Source organism: Perognathus longimembris, chromosome 3 (genome assembly GCF_023159225.1).
Source record: "Perognathus longimembris pacificus isolate PPM17 chromosome 3, ASM2315922v1, whole genome shotgun sequence".
In the NCBI taxonomy this organism is placed as follows: domain Eukaryota; kingdom Metazoa; phylum Chordata; class Mammalia; order Rodentia; family Heteromyidae; genus Perognathus; species Perognathus longimembris.
Window position 1 is genome coordinate 112,748,639 of NC_063163.1, and position 23,339 is coordinate 112,771,977.

A 23,339-nucleotide genomic window follows, 5' to 3' on the forward strand; every position below is an offset into this window, starting at 1 on the left:
AAGTAGCTAGGAACCACTAAGCCAGTGGTTCTGATCTCTGTGTTTTCCTAGTACTCCCTGGGGACACTAGACCACCACTAAGTGTCAGAACCTTGGAGAGTTCCATACAGCAAAGTAAGAAGCTTTAAGATGTAAACAGACTACCACACTGGCATGAAGTAGTCTGGGTGAGTCTGTAACGCACCATGACGTGATCTGGAGCAAACCTCATGTTTGCTTTCTCTTGAGATCTAAAAAGATTTGAAAGGCTACTAAATACATGAAGATCTTGTCATCCTGGTTACAGTAGGTTTCTGTTAAATTCTGAAGAGAGGAATGTAAGGGTTCTTTTCAGATCCTGTGCTTTGTCCAAAGATCTCTCTTTCCTAAGGGTATGATCATGACTATATTATTACCTGACTAGTTACTAAAATTAGTTGAAATCTTTCGTGGCCTGTGAATGGTAGATTTGTCTCAACCCACCTTGTTTTCTAGTGAGTGCTTATGTTAGAAACTAAGAGGTATTCTGTGTATTGGAAATGACTGGTAGAAGCTGAAGGTATTATCATCAGTAGCCAGCAACACAATTTTTTGCAGTATAATCAAGTTTAGGTTATCTACTTTTTACATACTAAAATTTTAATAATTTTATTTAGAAAAAAAATCCACTTAAATTCCCACTGCTGACATCTCCAATTTTTTTTTTTTTTTTTTTTTTTTTTTTGCCAGTCCTGGGCCTTGGACTCAGGGCCTGAGCACTGTCCCTGGCTTCTTCTCGCTCAAGGCTAGCACTCTGCCGCTTGAGCCACAGCACCGCTTCTGGCGGTTTTCTGTATATGTGGTGCTGGGGAATCGAACCTAGGGCCTCGTGTATCCGAGGCAGGCACTCTTGCCACTAGGCCATATCCCCAGCCCTGACATCTCCAATTTTAAGACATCTTTATGACTATTTATCAGATTAATTTCTAAGGGTTCAGTTAAAACTTCATGTTGTCCTTTAAAAAAAACAAAAACTTTCTGAAACAGTTTACATTTATTAGGCCAAAATTGGAACTGGAATGGAAATCCTGGGGGTAATAATAGTAAAGAGTAGAAAATGATGGAGAAAGTAGAACTCATTGCAGAGAAATAACCATGAACTATTCACTACCCTATGTTACCATTTCAAGATATAGGCATTATCTTTTCATACTATTTGAGAGAATGGAAGAGTTAGAGTAAAATTTCTTAAATAATTGATTTGCAGTGCCAGAAGTTAATACAGTTCCTGAAAAGAGTAGGGTAACAAGAAAATCTCACAATTACATGATCTCTCCAGTCAGATTTTAGAAATAAGAAAAAGTAAATTTAGTTATGCATAATAATGACTATGTTTAAACTGTTTGTAGGCTTAGGTTCAGTCTCAGCAGTACAAAATAAGAATTCACGAGAAATATGCATGCTTTACAATATTGGTTAATGGCTATTGTTGGCTACTTTTTGATATGATGATGTCAATTGATGGTTGAAGTCTAAGTTTGGACTTAAAAAGTGTGTGTGTGTGTATGTGTGTGTATGTGTACATATGTCAAAAACTTTGATGACTTGGACATGGAGAATAAAAACAGTGTAAAATTAAAATTAGAGTGGCTTCTTAACTACATTAGGAAACTGAGGACAGTCCAGGCTTGGGAAAGTTGATCAGAAGTTCTGCTTGGGCATGTTAAATTTGAGACACATGGAGCTATCCATGTGAAATTGGTGAGTAAGCAGTTAGTAGATGAAGGAAAAGGTCAAAGTATTCAACATTCTATTAATAAATGGTGAGTGCTTGACAGATAATATCAAGCAAATATATCATGCAACAAGTCAAAAAGAGGACAAAATATCAGAATTTCATTAATTATTTATTCTGTTTTTGTGACTCTGGGAACTAAACTCAGGGCCTTGCTCATGCTAGCTAGGTGAGTGTTCTACCCGTTATTCCTTTATCATGACTCCTACACATTATCATATTTGGGCTAAAATAGAACTAAACTGATAGATACAAGTTTAGAAGAAGGAGATAGAGAGGCAAAAAAGAAATGTGTTGTACATGTATATTTATTTCTGTCTGCTTTTATCTTAGATATCACCTCAAAGAGCCTTGCTATTCATAGTTCTGTATAAACTACAGCTTTTTGGTATTGCTATATTTCATCAAGATTTTTTTTTTTTTTGGCCAATCCTGGGGCTTGAACTCAGGGCCTCAGCACTGTCCCTGGCCTCTTTTTGCTCCAGGCTAGCATCTACCACTTGAGTCACAGCACCATTTCTGGCTTTTTTCTGTATATGTAGCACTGAGAAATCAAACCCATGGCTTCATGCATGCTAGGCAAGCACTCTACCACCAAGCCACATTCCCAGCCCTTCATCAAGATCACTATGCAAAAAAAAAAAAAAAAAAACCACTTCATTTGACTTTTTTCTAAAATTAGAAGTGTACACACACACACACACACACACACACACACTAATAAACTGAATTGGAAAACCTCCCGCTAAAACAGCATGTCAACTGTTAATCCTTTGCTATATTTTGGCTATGATAATTCCTCCTATATTTAGGCTTTATTGTTTTTCCACTCAGCTTTGATTTGCCTTTTGAACATGTCTATTTCCTTAATGTGCACTGTCCTCATTGATCTTAGCTATAGACTCAGGCTTCAACCTTTATTTCATATCTTCAGCTCCCACTGTCTTTTCTGCCTTTTACGTACATCTTACAGGGATGCCTGTATTAAATAAAACTTTATTTCATCCATGGCACAAACTGCAACCTATTTATAGTAGCTTAAAATACTGTGGATTTAGTTTTGGCCATCTTCATGATGACATTTTACTCAGGAAGTATGGAACCAGAAACTCACTGCATGTGAATTATAAATCCATGCTGGCATTGGTTTTAAATCTTGAGGATTTCAACAGATCAAATCCAAACACATTGACAGATCTCACTGGCTTTTTCCAAATTGTTTGATTAGTAGACATTCTTATTTATGTAGGAGCATAATGATCCACAAATATTTGAACAGCACATAAGATATTCTGTTTGCATTGTTGGTAATATTAGGACATAAAATGCTTTGTATTTTAAATAGAGCCAGCCCAGAATTTCTCCAAACATTGTGAGGTATGTTCAAGTCTATTAGAATGTTCTTTATTTGACTAACTCTTATGCCTATTCCTTAGAGTGGCATTTTTAACATGAGATTTGAACTCAGGGCCTGGTGCCTGAGAGGCAAGCACCCTACCACTGATGTATCTACCTAGCAGAGTAGACAGTTTTTAAAGTGTACAATCAAAATTACAAGTATCATATTTATTTTTACTAGTATTTTGCAGTGTTAAATCATTACATAGTAATTAGATACAATTCCTAGAAAACAAAATAGATTTACTATTAAATTACTTTTTTCCTTCTTCTAGAAGAGGGGGAGGAACAAAGGGTAGAAAACATTAGAAAGGTCAAAAACAGTCAAGCTGCTAACTAACCAACAAAATGGCCAGAAAACTCTTGCTCTGAAAGCTATATCAGCGCTTGACAGAAACTATGAGGATTGTTCTTTTGTGTGTGTGTTCTAGAACCATGTTCTACCTTCAGTAGGTCTAGATTATTGATCTGAGGGTACAGGGAGACCCATAAAACTTATGACCTCACCACTGTGAGTTTAAACTCTAGTTTTCACAACAACAACAAAGTACAGATTAATTTTTTTTAAGACACTTCAAACTTTGTGTCAGCTATACAGGGTAATAGCTTGTTTGGTTTCCTAAAGTAATGGTTAGAAACCCATGCTAATCCCTTTCCTGGTTAACCACTCAGGACTCTACTTAAACCACGTGGAGACATCATTCAGTGTAAGAGTTGAATCTACAAACCCAACTCTATGAAATCATGTTGTTTTGCTGAATACAGATCTTTTAAAGGCCACAAAAGAACGTTGCTCAAGGTTCTACCTGCTCCCCCTGTTATTCAGGGTCATCGTCATTAAGTTCTTACAATAGCAGTTTTCATGAGTATGGTCAGTTGAGTTTTTTAGTTAAAAAGAGTTATGTTAAATAGGTAGAAGATTCTAGGATTTCACATCCTTCTTCCATTGGATTATACTTCTGTCCTTCTGCGTACTCCTGTTTTGGGACCCTAATAGTACCTTTATGATGTTTCAGATCTTGGTTTCTTGGGAAAGAAAGGCTGTGTTAGATCCCCAGGTGGAGCCATTTAACTTTGGTCCTTCTTGTGGACCTCAGAATTGATCTGCTATCTTCTGGCTTCTAGCCCTCTATTGTTTTTCCATACGATGCTGTCCTTTTCAAGCCCCACTGCTTAATGGAAAACCACCCACACAGTACATCAAATTTCCCTTAGGTCTTAAGTGGCCTAGGAATTTCTTTACTAGAACTTACAGGGTGAGAGATTAAAACATCCAAAAGGAAAATAGAAGTCACATTTTTATATGAAGTTAATGGCCATTAAAGTGTTTAATGTTCAACTAAAGGCAACTTTAGAGGTTACGCTAATTATATTTACTTAGAAACTCTCTAAGTATTAAGTGATTTCCCAAAAACTGAATTGTTGGTAATATTAGGACATATTACACCTTATGTTTTTATCATGAGTCAATATTATTGTTTGGGAGTTATTTTTAAAATTGCTCCCTTGACTTAGGAGTTAGCCATAAGCAACCCCCATATATGCCTTTTATCTTTCTTTACTTCTGGAATCAAACCATAATTCATTCTTTAGAACTTGCCTAATCAGTTGCGTCCCTTTCCAAACTGTGAACCTAGAAATAAACAGGAGACTAAGGGTTAACTGGCTTGAGAGAAGTTCCCAGGTGGCCACCTTCTGAGAGGAAACCTTAGGCTAGTCTTCTTAAGTAATGGAGTGGCTATGTCATCTTAAGTAATGAGGCCAGTAGTTAATACAGTCTGCATGAGCAGTTTTTCAGGGCCAATTGGTTTCCATATTGAAAGATGTCTGAAAGTAATACAAATGTCTGTGTAGTAGTTAAGGAACACAGAATATCAAAATCATAGATTGTATGGCAAAAGATATCATTGTGTAATTTTAGTGAGTTTTATGACTAAGCAACACATTTTCTATGACTAAGACCAAGTAGGAATGGGTGCACATCACCTGTTCTTCTAGGAGACACTGTAAAGTCACATGACAAAAGATATGCATAAATAATTCTGCTGTGAGGAGGGGATGAAGAAATGGGAACAGTAATCTGCCACAGAAATACTCCAGCCTTGTCATGTATTTGTCACCAAAATTGACTTATAGATGGTTAACGGATGAATAAAATTATTTTTTGCAGCTAGTTTTTCCCTTTCACTATTGTCTTTCCCCCCCAACTGAAAAGTGATTTCACATCATATTTTCTATGTGGGACTCCAGTGAGCCTAAACCACAGTTAAGCAACTAAGGGGCTTGACTTCTCATGAATTTATTTGCCCAACAGCCTTAATTTACTATGAACTAACTTTCTTGAAGAGCTCCATTGACTTCCTGCTCAGCACACTTTAATCCATATTCTTGGGTTCCTAATGTCCACTTCTGAATGAACTAGTCTAGTATGGCTTTGTTCTCTCAGCCCTTCTAAAAATGTACCCATTTTATAGTATTTCTATATTCAAACTAAAATGTTAAAATTAACCAGTCTACTGCTTTCATTAGTATATTAATTTCCAAGTTTGACATTTGAGTCCTAATTCCTAAAAATTGCATTGTTTGGTAAACCATTGTGCATAGAGAACATTTCTTCCCTTTTTAAGAAATAATTGCATATCAAAATAGCTATCTGGATGTATTTATCTGTATAAAGAACGTGTTAGAAGTGTGACCAGATTGCATTTATAAATATTGTCATAACACTACCATACTGAGTAAATAGCACACAGCATCAGTAGTTCAGTTTAGAGTGACTCATTTATTAGTCCAGTCAAACTCATTACTCAGAAATAATTCACAACAGATTTTGATTTTCCATAGAGATGACAAAAATAGGTGGGATGAAAATACCTATTGGAAAAATTGTCTGGAATTTTTTATGCCATCAAGGTGACATCATCATGTGACATCATCATCATCTGGTAATATTAAATATGAGTGAGATCACTTTCCCAGGCTATTCAGTTGACTTATTTTTCTTTTTTTAATTACTGCCTTAAAACAGTTCTGGGGCAGTTAGTAAAATATTATTACATAAAATCAGTAAAGAAAATCTAGCTATTGTTCCTGAACTATATGAAAAGGATGTTTCAGAACTTGTCTACAAGCCCGTATTGTTTAATGACATCCTTTCTGATTGCCTTGAAGTGCTGATTAAAGTTTTTACTACTTAGCCTTTTCTCATATGAATCATAAATTTATTTGTCTTCCTGTGGCTTCCATATCAGCCATCAAAGACTATTCCCACCGAGATAACTGACATTTTGGACTTTAATTTTTGCATTGTACAGCTTATAAAAGAGGGGTTCACAATTTGAGATTGTTTCTAAATAATTTGAAATGTGAATCACGTCAGGTATCTCACCTACTTGTTGTTTGTTTGTGTTTTTTTTTTTTTTTTTTTGCCAGTCCTGGGCCTTGAACTCAGGGCCTGAGCACTGTCCCTGGCTTCCTTTTTGCTCAAGGCTAGCACTCTGCCACTTGAGCCACAGCGCCACTTCTGGCCGTTTTCTGTATATGTGGTGCTGGGGAATTGAACCCAGGGCCTCATGTATACGAGGCAAGCTCTCTTGCCACTAGGCCATATCCCCAGCCCCTATCTCACCTACTTGCCCTTAAATAATCTCCCAGTGTTTTGAAGTACAGACTTCCTCCTTAGGCCTTATTGAGGTGACTTCTCCAGCAGTTATTTTGTTTGTGTTTGTGTTTCCTGTTGGTACTGGGGCTTAAACTCATAGCCTTGCACTCTTTCTTGGCTTTTTCACGTAGGACTTCTCAGCTTTAGCTTCCCCTTTCGTCACTTGGTGCTTTAGCCTCCTTGGTGTCCTTTGGGTTCCATGAGCAGTGTATGGGTCACTTTGGAGTAGCTGGAGGAGCACCTTCTCAGAGAAGCCTCTCACAATTGCCCTGTCTCAGTGAAATTACCTCCTGGTAATTTCCAGTTGACTACGCTATATACCTGGCATTTGTTGTACCCAGTCATTAGCATTTTATTAATATACTTACTGTCTTTTTCTCTCCTGACAAATATTATGAGGCAAAGAACCACACATCTTGACACAAAGAAGTCATTCAAGTATTTATTCAACAAATGAATAAATGGATGACTTACTATTAAACACAAAGTAGTTTAACGCTCTTGCTTAATTTAATTCCAAGAGGGAGTTACATGAAATTAACCTGAAAATAGCACAGTTGGGGCAGTAATATATGCTACTGTTGTTCCCTTCACTCTCAACATGACTTATTTTATGCTGATTCATATATCTGAAGTGCTTTGAGGTTTTTTAAAAGATGTATACCACATGTATAGAAACTGGACCAAAATCTTATTGTTTGTACATAGAAATCTTTACAAGCCTTAGATTTGCTCTGTTAAATATTTCAAAGTTAGAAGTTTCAGGTTTTTACTAATGTATACATGTGTAGTAACTAGTTATTAGAGTCTTGTTAGACACTGCAGAAAGCATGATATTCTCACACAACAAAAATTGCTGTGTATAGATAGATGCCAATAGAGTAGGGCAGAAATAAAGCCCCCTCAAAGGATTCTTGGCCATGAAGGTAGAATTTATGAGCAGATCAGTTGTATCTCACCAAGTACAAAACTTGGAGTTTATCACTGAGCAGTCCAAACTAATCAGGGACTAAATAACTTGCCCAACAACACAAACCAGTGAAAAATAAAGCCAAGATTCAAAGTCAAGTTTTCTTACTGTAAAACTTATTTTTACTGTATTTTAGAACTTATGTTCTACTGTATTTTGGAATTTCCCTAGCTATAAAAAATTACTGAAATTTGTTTTACTTCTATATTTTTTTAAAGAAATTAAAATATTTGAACTCATCTGTTTGATATCTGTTACTGCCATTCTATATTATATTACAACTTACTGGCTTCTATATGAGGATTATAAATAATTTTGACCTATATAGCCTTTATTGCTGAAGCTTGAACGTGTAAATCAATTGTAGATAATATTTAAATCTTTGAACTATGTATCTCAAAATTTACTTTGCTTTTTTGGAAGATTTTTTTTAGTGGTTCCTAATAGCTGATTCAAGAACTGATTCAAGACGTGCAGGTGCAAACAGTCTAATGTAGGGAAATTTCTAGAAGCATGATTAAGTTGCCAAAGTATACCACAAGCAATGATTTCACTTGTTCAAATTGAATTTGTTAGGCTTGTCTGTTTTGATGAAGTCTCAGTCTTTGTACTAACCACATTTTCAGTAGAAGTAAAAATTATTACCTCAAGGAAAGCATGTGGGTTATGTTGACCCAAGGGGCCAACCCTTCATTCTAGATCTCCTAGCTTCTCCATGATAAAAGCAAGAATGTGATTTACCATTCTGCACATAAACATGTCGCCCCTTCACAGTTACTGAACATAGTCTCTCTGGTGATAGATTGGTCATTTTTTCTACCAATAATTTAATAATTTTCCATATTCTGAAGTGGTCTTTTCTTGTTCACAGCTTTGGATGTCAGCTATAGTCTCTACAGGCAAGGGCAGATGTTATTATGATCTGCCATCTCAGTAGAATTCTGCCTGTTTTCATTTAAAGTGTAGGATGAATAGAAGGTGTAGACTAGTTATGCTTATATTCCTTTGTTGTGAGATGATATACTTTTTTATTTTTTATTTTTATTTTTTGCCAGTCCAGGGGCTTGAACTGGAAGCCTGAGCACTGTCCTTGACTTCTTTTTGCTCAAGGCTAGCACTCTGCCACTTGAGCCACAGCGCCACTTCTGGCCGTTTTCTGCATATGTGGTGCTGGGGAATTGAATCCAGGGCTTGATGTATACGAGGCAAGCACTCTTGCCACTAAGTACCTTTGGCTATCTGGATAAAGTATCTTTTATTCAAAATACTTATTAGGGATATATACATATATATACATATATGTATGTATGTATATATATAAACATATGTGCACTGGGATGTTTGTGATATGTTTGAGATTCCCAGTGTGATACAGGATATGTTAAGGGACAAGGAATTCAGAGAAGAAAGATTACATCTGCTTGAAGTGATCAGAGACCTGAAGTGAAGGTAATGTTCAAGCAGGGTTCTAAGAGGATGGTTAGGATTTCAAGATTATAGTAAAGACATTTGAAATAATAAGTTCAATCAGTGGTTCTGTTTTCAGATTGACTAGTTCACTTACCATTGATATAAATTCTGCCAAATTGCTTAATCCTTGTGATCTTAGCTTTTTCATTTACTTTTTTTTTTTTTTTGCCAGTCCTGGGGCTTGAACTCAGGGCCTGAGCACTGTCCCTGGCTTCTTTTTGCTCAAGGCTAGCACTCTGCCGCTTGAGCCACAGCGCCACTTCTGGCCTTTTTGTATATGTGGTGTTGAGGGCTTCGTGTGTACGAGGCAAGCACTCTTGCCAATAGGCCATATTCCCAGCCTTTAGCTTTAATCTAAAACAGTACAGGAATCAAGCTGGCTGCCTGTAATCCTAGCTACTCAGGAGGTAAGGACCACAGTTCAAAGCCAGCCCGAGGCAGCAAAATCCATGAGACTGTTATCTCCAATTAACCTCCAGAAAATGGAAGTAGAGCTATGGCTTAAAGTGGTAGAGCACTAGCCTTGAGCACAGAGAGGCTCAGGGACAGCTCCTAGGCCCTGAGTTCAAGCCCCATGACCTACCCCCCCCCAAAAAAAAAAAACCAGTATGGGGATCATAGTAGTAGTTACAGAGGATTTTATAAAGGTTAAAGGAGATTCTGTAATGTGAACATGTTTTTCTAATGTCACATGCTAGTGTTAGAAATTTTCATACTAAATATTAGGAAGATCATGGCCAATGGCATGGAACTTAACAACTGGTAAAACACATACATTACAGCAGAAAATGTGTTAAGATAATTGAGTATTAACTTAACCTCATGTAGGAAAGGTATCCTAAGTAAGTCTTTGAAGATTTATGTTAGTCTTCCTCCTCTTCAAAATGTCAAGAGGCTTTTAGATCTTCAGGTGAAACCTTATGAGTTATATTTTTTAGTTCTTTTGAATTCATATAATAGTTTATGTAGAATTAAGAAGCTTTAGTAAACATTGTAACATTGCACAAAGACAGCTAATATATCCCAGAAGTATGTTTGTCTTATAGCTGTGGCTTATAGTCATATGTCATGACAATGGTTTATAGAACAAGTCTGTGTGTTCGTGAATGTGAATTCTTGTCTGATGAGACGTCAGAGAATTCATTCATGTTCTTGTCTTCCATGGATTTTGTACACATTGAATATCATTATGAGAAGTACTCAGTAAATTTTCAGCAACAATAGAAAAAGCAGGAAGTGCCTAGGATAAAAATCATTGTGAGTTGTTTGTGATTATTGTATCACTGGTTGATATAAGTCTTGGCTTCTCACTATCTGAACTCCAGTGAAATATTGGAATACTTCGCCAAAGATTTAAAAACAAAACAAAACTGGAAACCAGCAATTGCTTAAGTACTGATTGTTCACAGGAAAAAGAAAACTTTTTAAGACAAGATATCCCCCAAAGTTTGAATGCTAAAACTGAGGTTATTTTATTTTGATGAATAACAGCAGATTCTGTCTTCTTTCACAGACTATCTTGCTAATCATGGTCGGTTAAATGAGACTGAAGCCAGACGAAAATTCTGGCAAATTCTGTCTGCTGTTGATTATTGCCATGGCCGGAAGATTGTACACCGTGACCTCAAGGCTGAAAATCTCCTTTTGGATAACAATATGAATATCAAAATAGCAGGTAACCGGGATGCAGCTGGCTCTATAGAGATCAGATATGAGCTATTGTCCTGAGTGTACAGAAACAGTAGATAGCTATAGATGACATCAAACTTTCTCAAAGTATACTTTCTCTGTTTCCTCACTGCTATATGTGGCTACAAGAAAGGGAAATAAGTTCCTTATTAATATACACAGTGGCAGAGCTTCACCTGTGATCTGATTTGTGTCCAGGTTCCTGTCTGGAAGAGGAATTTGTGTGAATATGGATGATTAGAAGGATGGAGAGGGCCAGAGGACAGTGCAGGTTGCTGGTGCTCTAACCTGCTCTTCTCATTATGGTTGATGGTCACAGTGAAGAGATAGACGGAGAAAAGACAAAGGAAATTATAGAAGCAGAATGAGAGTGATTTGAGACATAGAAGCACCTATCCTTGCTTTGATACAAAGCTTGTTTTCTTCCTAGCCTTTGTACATACAGCTCAGTAGATATTTTATATGTCAGGTTCTGTGCTATGCTAAATGAAATACAATATGTGGAAATTATTTCACAATATACACATATATCAAAACATATTGTACACCTTGAATATATACAAGTGTTATTTGTCAATTATATTTTAATAAAATTGAAAAATATAGTGTGATAGGTCTAAATGAACATATTTGTCTGTGTTTATAAGATAGAAAAAAGAAGTCAGGCACTGGTGGCTCAGGAGTCTGGGATCCAGATAATGGTGGTTTGAGGTCAGCTCAGGCAGCTATGGTTCAAGTGGTAGAATACCAGCTGAGCAAGCAAGCCAAGCATGCATGAATTCAGACCTCAGTACTGCCAGAAAAAGAAAAGGAGGGAGGGAAGAAGGAGAATGAAAGTATCAGGCATGGTTCATCCTAAAGAATACAGAAACATGGCTTTAAGATCAGCTTCTAGTTTATGCTGCCTGCTGTAGTAATGACTTCAGACATTATCTGTGGCTCTTTCCACCGAGTCACCTGACACCTGTGTTTGCCTATCATAACCTCAATCATGGAGCCTCTAACCCTTGTATTAGGATATTCAGAGTAAGAGGCTGAATGCAAAGCACTGTTAGCTTTCAGTAGTTTCAGTCATTGCAGTGCTATTTCCTCCTAGCTGTTGAAAAAACATTTGATTGTATTCTCCAATCTGAAATTCTTACAGTAAATACTTATAGTAGAGGGTGTCACATGTATGAACTAATTGGAGGAAGTTTTCGGAAAATAAACAGGGCTTGGGATGATGTTTTAACCTCTTGGGCCAGAGTTTCTTATCTACTGAAAACTGCCTAATCAGTCTTTGAAGGACATTGTAGAAATCCATGATTACTAGAGACAAGTAGGTAGCACAGAGTTTGAATCCTTACTAGATCAGTGACCTTGAACACATTTCCCAACCTCTTTGTCTGTTTCCTTATCTGTAATAAAGGAATGACACATTTCACAGTGGTTCTTACTTAAGTCAATATTTGCTATGTACTTAAAACAGTGCCTGGTATGTAGTGTTAGTTTTACTGTTTATAAAATAAATTATTAATTGCAGTTCCTGGTACCACATAAACACTCAGTAAAAAGGAATGATTATTTGTGTTCAGTGTATAATTGATCTTATGTGAAATCAAAGCCCCAAAATTCAGTGGACATAACCCAACAACATACTTAGGCTATTTTTAATTTGCCAGTCTTAAAGCCTTATTAGCACAAATCTTAAAAGAACAAATTTTAATCACTCCATTTGAAATGACCTCTTCTAGATAATTTTTCCTCTTTAATAAACCTAAATGTAATTCATAATATATAATTAGCCCAATTAATCTGACCTGTGTATTACAAGCCATTTATCTTTTGTCCAGGAGGAATATTTCCTTTCTGGTTTGATTTGGTGGCTCACTACCTATCTACGCTATTGCATGTAACAGCCATCCTGTTGACCAGAAGACATTGAGACAAGGTTCTGGGTATATGGTTTTAGTTTCATGCCCTAGAACTGAAAAAGGTGAAGGAAGTGAAAATATTTATCAAAAAGATATCTACTGAAAGTCTCCCATTTGTTATCCTCCTGCTACTTAAATTAAAAAAAAAAAAAAGGTGTGCTGGGTGAGGTGGCTCATGCATGTAATCCTAGCTACATGGAGGCAAAGGTAGTGAGAAGCATTGCCTGTTCAAGGGCAGCCTAGGAAAAAATAAGCAAGGCACAATTCACAATAGCCCAAATATGGAAACAACCCAGATGCCCCACTACAAATGAATGGATCCAAAAAATGCGGTACCTGTACACAATGGAATACTGCATAGTAATTAGAAATGATGAAATTCTGGTATTCTCAGGGAAATGGTCAGAGCTCGAACAAATAATGTTGAGTGAGACAAGCCTAGAACACAGAGAACAAAGGGGCATGGTCTCCTTGATAAATGACTGTTGGGGTGGGGGGGTGGGAACAGTAGAGACCAGGCCTGCAAAATAACAAACTTCTTTTCAAATTCTATTTCTACATGTTGGGGTCAGCAACTTTACGTTTTGTATCTAAAACCAAACAACTCCTAAACAAACATAAAAAGGTCTAGGAATAGACCTATCAGTGGATCACAATAGCTCAACAGCTCTGTACACATGATTATATAAGATGAGGATAAGCAAAAACAACTCCAAGAGAAGGACACAGGAGGATTCTATTGTTGTCGTTATGTTTAATGTTCTAGGTAAATTTCCTTTGATGTACCCTACGTGACTACTGTACATGATTTTGGTACACTGGATATTGTATATATGCCTACCTGGACTAGGGAAGGGAAAGAAAAATGAGGGTGTAACAGAATATGACAAGAAATGTACTTATACCTTATTATGTAACTGTACCCCCTTTGCACAACACCTTGTCAATAAAATTTAATTAACAACAAAAAAAGGAAAAAGTAAGCAAGACTCCATGTCAACTAATAAAAAGTGTGATGGGGGCGGGGGGTGTTGATTCTGTTTTCCCCACTATGTTGGAATTATTAGGAGAATCACAGTACAGGCCAGCACAGGGACAGTAAATATGAGATCCTATTGGAAAATTTACTAAAGCAAAAGCAGGTGGGCATATTGCTCAGGTTGTAGAGAGCTGCCTAGGTAACACAAGGCCCTGAGTTCAAAACCCTACACAGAGGGAGAGAGACAGAGAGCCATACCCCTCCCTCCTCAAATGATCCTTGTATGTAAATAAGCACAGGAAGATTGTGTGCTTCAATCCTACTTAGCTGGAGCAGCACATTAAGCCAGGAGCACGGAGAGGAACTCTCAGGGGGCTTGGTTGCTTTGGTTTTCCCCTCTCTTACGCTTATCCATTGAGGCTGAAAAGATAATTTATTTGCTTTTTACCCCATTGAACTCCCTGATTGGAAAAGTACATGTCTCACACTGGTGAGCAGAATCATGTTTCCTCTCTGCTGTGACGATTATTCTTTGCCTCCTGTCAGACTGGAGAGTCACTGATGTTTGGAAGTGAGCTGTGCAACAGCCTTTTCTCACTGGTAGGCAGTGAAGTGTGCCTTGAAATCAGCATGTGCAATGATCTTCTGTACTGCTGTTCCAATAATTACAGAGGAGATGTAACTCCTCACCGAGGCTAGGTAGCTACATTCTACTGGTTAATTTAAGAAATGGGGATAAATTTAATCCCTAAGCCATCTGCTTCTCACTAAGAGGCTTTTTTAAATTATAAATTAGACATTATAACACACTGCTGGAGATTAAAAACTGCCTGATTATTTACTTTTTCCTAGCTTGAAGACAGGTTTCATTGTTTTGTTTGCTTTTTGTCCTTTACTTTTAGTGACTTAGTTTACCTAGCACTTTCTCCTTAATTAAATAAAAATCCTGAAAGTATTTGGTAATTTTGCAATAGTAAACAATGACAAACTGTTAGCCTTCCTCCATGTCTTATTCACAATGTGTGTTCTCTGTTCCCGGCTGCTCATGGTGGTGCTACTGGAACAGGAACAGAGTTCAGTAGAAAGAGAGCAGCTTTGGCCCAGCTCCATACTTAAGGAACCAGATCGGCAGATGTTCCTTCTCTCCTATTCTCGGTTCATACAATACAGTAATCATCAGGATCTACATGTTTGTTCTTCGCAAGGCTCCATTATTCCCCAAACACTGACCATTTGCTATGATATTTGGGCACTGGTAATTTATGTAATCTACTGATGACAGTAATAATATTTTTGTTGTTATTGTCCTTATCAGAGAGATAAAGGTCAGTCAATTTTCAAGATACAGAATAGAAAACAATAATTGCAGTTTTCGTATATAGTCAAGGTGATCCACAGTCTGTTACTAGCTTTTTTTTTTTTCTTTTTGCCAGTGCCAGTGTTTGAATTCCGGGCCTGTGTTTACTCATCTTGCTTACATGAAACACACCTCTAGCTCAGCCTTTTCTGCTCAGAGATGAAATCTCACAAACTTTTCTCCCCAGTATGACTTCAAACTGCAGTCTCCAGAGCTCAGCCTCCTGAGTATCTAGGATTACAGGTGTGAACTACAATTGCCTGGCTCTTCAGCTTTTTTATTATATTAGGTACTACATATAACATATATTGTATAAAGGGGTTGTGTAGATTGTATGCAAATACTACACCATTTTTATAAGGGATTTGTGCATCTGTGGATTTTTTTTTTTTTTTTTGCCAGCCTTTGGGCTTGAACCTCAGGGCCTGAGCACTGTCTCTGGCTTCTTTTTGGTCGAGGCTAACACTCTACCACTTGAGCCACAGCACCGCTTTCAGCTTCTTCTGTTTATGTGATGCTGAGGAATCAAACCCAGAGCTTCGTACATGCAAGGCAAGCACTCTACCACTAAGCCACATTCCCAGCCCCACATCTGTGGATCTTTCTATGCATGGAGGGGAATCCTAGAACCAATTCCCCTTAGATACTGAAGGCCAACTATGTAGTCCCATTAGTAAAGGGTAGTAAGAAACAAATCCTGAATTTTCATATTGTATCCACTCATTTGTTCCTTATTATATATTATTATATAATTTTGGCAGAAAGCAGTAGGCTGTGAATAAAGAAAACTATCCATGTGCCGATGAAGAAATAAAAAGGCTTTTATTTTTAAATACCTTCCCCATTGCCACTTCTTAAACTTGACAGTTATTAATGATCAAAAATAGCTTCAAGGAGCTGGGAATGTGGCTTAGTGGTAGAGTGCTTGTCTAGCATGCGTGAGGCCCTGGGTTGGATTCCTCAGCACCACATACATAGAAAAGGCCTGGAGTGGCGCTGTAACTCAAGTGGTAGAGTGCTAGCCTTGAGCAAAAAGAAGCCATGGACAGTACTCAGGCCCTGAGTTCAAGCCCCAGGACTCCCCCCCACCCTCCCCCCCCCCCCAAAATAGCTTCAAGTCACAGTGCCAGGGAAAGGACATAAAGGTGGTGGTTAAAAGGGCTCTGCAGTCAAACCAGGCTTCTGTTCTAGTTCTGCCACATACTAGTTAGCTGTACATCCTCTAGCAAGGGAGTTGTCTGCCTTCACCTCCCTCCTTTATATAACTACTGAGAAGTCTTCCTCAAAAAGCTTAGATTACCATGTAATCAAAACAAAAACAAAAACTTTTAAAAGAGTTAAAGACATGGGCTGGGGCTATAGCTCAGTGGTAGAGCCTTGCTTTGTGTGCACAGATCCTGAATTTGGTCACAAATACTGGAAAAAAGAAAAAGAAAAGAGAAAGAGATGAAGAACAAAGAATTCATGCAACAAATCTTTATTGGACACCTGTATACTGCCCCCACATGCTGTGGGGTGTGTATACAGACTTGTTTCCCCCATTCTGCTCAAGGAATTGAGTCTGATGGGAAAGATAGATAAGTAAAATAATGACTATATTGGTGATATCAGCAGTTTACTGAGTACTTTTTCAATAGCATTGTGTATTTCTTCTACTTATATAAATATTTACAACTTCATGAACAGTAGTGTCCCCCTTTTGCAAATATGATACCAAAGCTCTGTGAAATGAGCTGACTTGCCCACAATTACCTGCCTAAGTAGAAAATCAGGATCTGCCTGACTCCAAGTTCTTCTTTATCCCAGTCATTGGGCAATTCCAACTACAATGTCTGAGGTGCTCTGGAGTCTAGATGTGTGTGTGTGTGTGTGTGTGTGTGTGTGTGTGTGTGTGTGTGTGTGTGCTGTTGTGATAGCTGAGTGGACCGTGTTGTCTTCCTGTGGTGTTTTGTTTTTGTTTTGTTTTTTTTTTGTCAGTACCGAGGATTGAACTCATAGCCTTACATTTAGTAAGCAAGTGGTCTATCACTTGGGCCATAGCCCTTTTTGCTTTGTTTACTTTTATTTTTCTTAGTTTATTGATTTATTTATTTTGTTTGTGGGGCTTGAGCTCAGGGCCTGGACACTGTCCCTGAACTTTTCTGCATAAGGCAGGCGCTCTACCACTTAGAGCCCTGGGCCACCTCTGGTTTTCTAGTGGTTAATTGGAGATGAGTCTCACTGACTTTCCTGCCCCAGATGGCTTTGAACTGCAATCTTCAGATCTCAAGATCCTGAGGATCTGGGATTAAGGTGTGAGCCACCAGCACCCAGCTTTTTATTTCTTTTTTTTTTTTTTTCTTTTTTTTAAAAAAAAAAATTTTTTTTTTTTTTTTGGCCAGTCCTGGGCCTTGGACTCAGGGCCTGAGCACTGTCCCTGGCTTCTTCCCACTCAAGGCTAGCACTCTGCCTCTTGAGCCACAGCGCCGCTTCTGGCCGTTTTTTCTGTATATGTGGTGCTGGGGAATCGAACCTAGGGCCTCGTGTATCCGAGGCAGGCACTCTTGCCACTAGGCTATATCCCCAGCCCCTTTTATTTCTTTATTAGACAGAATTTTGTGCTTTGCTTGGACTGGCTTCAGGCTTCAGTCTTCCTCCCTCTACTTCACAGATACCCGAGATTACAGGCCTCAACCAACAATGCCAAGTTGTTTTGAGATAAGATCTCACTAACTTTTTGTTTGGGTTGCCCTCAAACTGTGATTCTCCTGTGTCTCCTTCCTGAGTAGCTAGGAGTACAGGCTTCTGACACCATACCCAACTTCAGTGTTTCCTTTAATATTGTATTTTCTCAGTTACTTACAGAGAAAAGAACTAAATGTCTACTTAATGCCACTCTTCTTATGAGTAAATGTGAAGCCTTCTCTGTCCTAGATCTGTAAAGCCAAGATTGCAAGTGGACTACCTAACACAGGCATGGTAATTCTCCCCTAGGTTTTGCTCTCTTGCTATGAAGTATGCCACTGGGAGATCCCTAGGCCATGATAGCCAGGCTGCCTTCCCAACGGGCTCTGCCTGTGACTTTTTTTTTTAATCCGAGACCAGAACTTGAACTTGGCATCAGATGATTTTACTCATTGGCTGGTGTTGTACCACCTGAACCACACCTCCAACCCCTGTGACTCCCTTTTGTTCATTCCACTGGGGTATGGGGAGTTCGGAATGAAGTGACTCTGTAAGGGCACTTTGAGACACTGAAACTTTACAGTGCTGTTTGGGGAGTGCCCTCAACTTACATATAGGAAAAGAACATCTTATGATTATGGTTTAATGTGCAGCCATTATCGGGCCTGTTTCATGCTGTCTATATCAGGAGTTTCTTTTTTTATTTATTTATTAATTAAACAAAAATTTTTTGACAAGGTGTTGTGCAAAAAGGGTACAGTTACATAGTAGGGCAGTGTGTACATTTCTTGTGATATCTTACACCCTGTTTTTCTTTCCCTTCCCTAGGTCAGGCAGACATATATACAATATACAATGTACCAAGAACATACACAGTAGCCACGTGGCCTACGCCAAAGAAAATTCGCCTAGGGCTTTAAATGTAATGTCGACATTAGACAATATGTCGACAGTAGTCTTATATGAACGTACATACATAGCTTTTGAGCTATTGTATTCCACTGAGGTCAATTTTTGACCTTTATATGTTGAGTAGTTGTTTGGTTTTAGTTACATAATGTTGGGTCGCTGACCCAATTCTGTGGGAAATACCATTTGACAAGCAGTTTTTGGTTTCACAGACCTGGTCTCTACTGTCTCTCCATCACCCCATCTTAACAGTCATATATCAGGGAGATCATGCCCTTTGTTTTCTGTGTTCTAGGCTTGTCTCGCTCAACATTATTTGTTCGAGTTCTGACCATTTCCCTGTGAATAACAATATTTCACCATTCCTAATCGCTATGTAGTATTCCATTGTGTATAGGTACCATATTTTTTGGATCCATTCATCTGTGGAGGGGCATCTGGGTTGTTTCCATATTTTGGCTATTGTGAATTGTGCCGCGATAAACATAGAAGTCCAAATGTCTTTTTTGATATCTTGGGACTTGCTGTTCAGGATAGATGCCTAGGAGTGGTATGGCTGGGTCATAGGGTAGGTCTATATTGAGCTTTTTGAGAAACCTCCATACTGTTCTCCAAAGTGGTTGTACTAATTTGCACTCCCACCAACAATGGAGAAGGGTTCCTCTTTCCCCGCACCCCCTCCAGCATTTGTTGTTGCCTGAGTTCAGAGTATAGGCCATTCTAACTGGAGTGAGGTGGTATCTCAGGGTTGTTTTTATTTGCATTTCCTTTACTACCAGGGATGTTGAACATTTCCTCATATGTTTCTTTGCCATTTTTATCTCTTGTGAAGTCTCTCTTTAGCTCCTTTGCCCATTTTATATCAGGTGTTTCTTGGGCTTCTCGCTAAGTAAAATTAACCTTGTCCTGTTTAAATCACATTTGAACAGCTAGTTCTTGACTAACTTGAGAGTATAGCTTTCCTGGAAAACTAGAAACGTGTGTGTGTGTGTGTGTGTGTGTGTGTGTGTGTGTGTGTACACAGATTAGGAGGTAACAGGAATGGTGAGTGGGCCGTAGGCTAAGGAGCACAAGGCCATTCTGATGGTCATTTGGGGAAGTGAGATCAAGGACTGAAGTGATGCAAAGAGAGAAGTTACCAGCAAACCTTATCCTGTTAATTCACAGGCTTAACACCATGTATATACCATGTATATGTGCCCCTTTCTCTCCTGAACCCCAAGGCTCTCACTACACTTTTTCTTTTCCTCCTGAAAGGCAACAGTTGGCAATAATGTCTCCCATCTGTGCTCCAGGCATTTTACATCCTGCATCCCATTTAATCCTCAAAAGTATCCTATCTGGAAAGGAGATTATCACACATGTAGAGATTAGAAACTAATGTTCAGGAACATTAAGTAGCTTCCTAGGAGACTTGAAACTAGAAAGTGGTAAAACTGGAAGTCATCCCTAGTTCTTTCCAACTTGTGATATGGGGGTTATGGGTTATTCTTAGTCGTGTTACTGCTGCCTGCCTCTAGGTCTTATGTCAGCAAGCCAAAGTATATTCAGCTTGGACTTAGAACATGTTTTCCTGAGGTCCACGTGTGTTCCTGGTCTCAAGGTGCAAAGAGAGTATAAGTTTACATTTGCACACTGACCACAGGACAACCTGCTGACGAGTGTCATGTAGTGTTGCATCTTCACATATGGGGAAACTAATGCTCATTAAAATGAATCCAAATCTCAAAGCCAGTCTGTCAATGGAGATTGGATCCAGTCCCCTTGAGGGCATCTCTTAAAGCTTATTCTGCAGCAATGCTATGCCCTGGCTAGATGTAGAGCCAGTTCCTATCAGTTCCCAAAGCACATATGACAACATAAGATAGTGCAATGACAACTTCCAAAACAATAGCAACTTGTTTCTTCAGTCAGAACATGAAACTATATAAAAACTTAGCGAAGGGGGTAAATTTGTATGTACATCAAAAAAGTCAATGAATTTTTGTGTGTATTCTAGGCCTGTGGTCATAGAGATTGCAGAATGCATTCTGTATATCCATGCTGTAGATTCCGGCTGGGCACCAGGGGATCAAGCCTGTCATTCTTGCTACTCGGAAGGCTAAAATCCATAGGATCAAAGTTCAAAAGTCTGTGAGACTCCAAAACAGCCATCAAAAACTAGGACTAAAGGCATGACTTAAGTGGTACAGTGCTAGCCAAGCAAACAAACAGTAATTGAGCAGTACTGAGTTCAAATTCCAGTAACACTCAGAAGAAAAAAAGCCACAGATTCAATATGATTCCTTAGTATAGAGAGATGGCTATTAACTGTTTGAAGTATTATGTATCTCCTTCCATAAATAATGACAAGCGGCTTGTGGCTAGGCTGTCTTGCTCATGTGTTTCTGAGCTGTTAGGTAGGGGGTATCTATGGATCAACACATAGAGGACTTAGGAAAATCTTCTCAGTTGTCTCATGTTATTTATCTTGATACCTGGGAGTCATAAGCAGCCAGACCTTTCCTTGTGTCTTACCTATCTGTTTCTTTCTTTATAAGCCATGTAAAAAATTAAATTCTATGATTATCAAATTCACAATGGCTGTCCACAAATGTGGTTTAAAAAATGGACATGGTGATGCCTCTTTATAATCCTACTACTCAGAATGCTGAGGCATCGGGATCCAGAGTTTAAAGTCAGCCTGGTTTTGCACAGCAGGACCCTGTCACAAAAAAAGCAACCATGATTTAGTCTCTTCCCAAATCCTCACTCAGTCTGTCTTTGAGAGGAAACCTCAATTCACATGCACCTTCATTCAACAACTTTTATGAGCACTTGCTATTTGTTGGTCATCATGCTGTTGCCAGGGAAGCATACCAAGAGAGATGTCTTCCCAGTCCTCACTGAGTGAGTCAGGTGACGTTGTTAATAGAGCAAATTATAAAATATCTACAGAGAAATGCAGTGTAGTTTGAGAACATAGATGCAAGTAACGTTTATTTCCATCTCAATAGATTTCGGTTTTGGAAATTTCTTTAAAAGTGGTGAACTGCTGGCAACGTGGTGTGGCAGCCCCCCTTATGCAGCCCCAGAAGTGTTTGAAGGGCAGCAGTATGAAGGACCACAGCTGGACATTTGGGTATTGCTTCACTTTGCTGGTTACATCTATCTATAATGAAAATACTTCCTACCCTGGCCCATCTCAGCACCTCGTAGTGCTTAGCACATAGCAGTGTTTCATATTTCCCCACCCACTGGACTATAATTAGAGCATCTTGAATTGGATATCTAGGACCCAGGGACAGGTGTTATCTTCTGACAATTCAAAGTAGTAAGCAACGTGATCAAATTCAGATAATTTCGTATTTATCGGGAATGTCAGATATTTTCCATCCATATTATTTCAAGACTCCTGGGGTTTTTTAGGAGCACAGTATCTGAAGTTCTCCCTGTAAAGTGCCACACTGTTTTCTTCCCCAGAGCATGGGAGTAGTTCTTTACGTCCTTGTCTGTGGAGCGCTGCCCTTTGACGGACCCACCCTGCCGATTTTGAGGCAGAGGGTTTTGGAAGGAAGATTCCGGATTCCATATTTCATGTCAGAAGGTAAGAAAGTCATCTTACTAACTGCGCTTTTCAAAATCCGTGCTGAAATGAAATGTCTGGGCAAAAAGTCCCCTTTTTTTTCTGAGCGTTAGAGTACCAAAGAAAATGACTGAGTCATTTTTAAAGCCATAGAAATAAGCAATTACTCTCCATGTAGATGAAAGAAGCCTTCCTTGTAACTGAGAACAGAAGTTTCCCAGATTAAGAGCAGCAAGTCTTCCCATTCACTCAAGTCTATAAATGTCCCAGGTTTATTTTAGACTTCCAGAAAGAATACTTCATAGATACATGTTCACAACCATTTTACTCTTGAGTATGAAATGGGTTTGCAAAATTAATTTTTTAATTAAAAGCCAACTGGCAGAACTCTGGAGAATTAAGTTGATATGTCACAATTCCTACCTGTCTTGTATTGGGTTGCTACATCAGTGACAACTAAATTTACTTCTTAGTCTCATTCTTTACTTTTGGTGATGCTGGGGTTTGAACTCAAGGTCTTGCTCTGGCTAGAAAAACTTTCTACCACTCAAGCCACTACCCAGCCCAGTCCTTTTTATTTTCATTGATTTTCAAACCTGGACCATTAGCCCCCTGTTTACACGTCCCCATTATTGGTCGAGATGACCTGGAACTACAGTCCTCCCAGTTTACTAGGATTGCAGGGATGAGCCACTGCACCCAATTCAATTCATCCTTAACCCTTTTGCTTCTACTAGCAGTAGAAGTGATTGTCTTGGGTAACTAAGATCATAGCCTCTAGAGCCAGACGACCTGCTTGTAATCCACGAGTCATTTCTCCTCAATTCCTTATCTATAGCAATGGAAGTAACAATAGTTCCTCTCCTAGTGGTGACATGAGGGACACTAAATAATTCCATACAAAGCCCTTGCCCTGGTGCCTGTAGTGCAGAGTTCTGTGAGATTAGCTTATATGAGAATGATGGAGAGCCTGCTGTCATCCCAGAGAAGGAGCTAGTGCTAGTGCTCAGA

At 38.6% G+C, this 23,339-nt stretch overlaps 1 protein-coding gene and 1 long non-coding RNA gene across 5 annotated transcripts in view; one reads left to right on the forward strand and one right to left on the reverse strand.

The window, feature by feature from the left end:
- The window catches only part of Sik2 (salt inducible kinase 2), an 81,962-nt gene that overhangs the window by 38,114 nt on the left and 20,509 nt on the right, over positions 1-23,339 (forward strand). For 3 of the 4 annotated variants that reach the window (XM_048343819.1, XM_048343818.1, XM_048343820.1), the window contains 3 exons: positions 10,766-10,927; positions 21,760-21,884; positions 22,226-22,349. In XM_048343819.1, the coding sequence (XP_048199776.1) occupies positions 10,766-10,927; positions 21,760-21,884; positions 22,226-22,349 (411 nt within the window). Of the gene's footprint in view, positions 1-10,765; positions 10,928-20,954; positions 21,653-21,759; positions 21,885-22,225; positions 22,350-23,339 lie in introns of those variants that run through there. The other variant, XM_048343822.1, reaches the window with a different exon arrangement.
- Positions 5,875-7,419, reverse strand: LOC125349567. Its single transcript, XR_007210535.1, has 2 exons — positions 6,780-7,419; positions 5,875-6,539 (listed from the first exon to the last, which is right to left on the reverse strand). It is a non-coding gene; the product is annotated as an uncharacterized LOC125349567 (long non-coding RNA).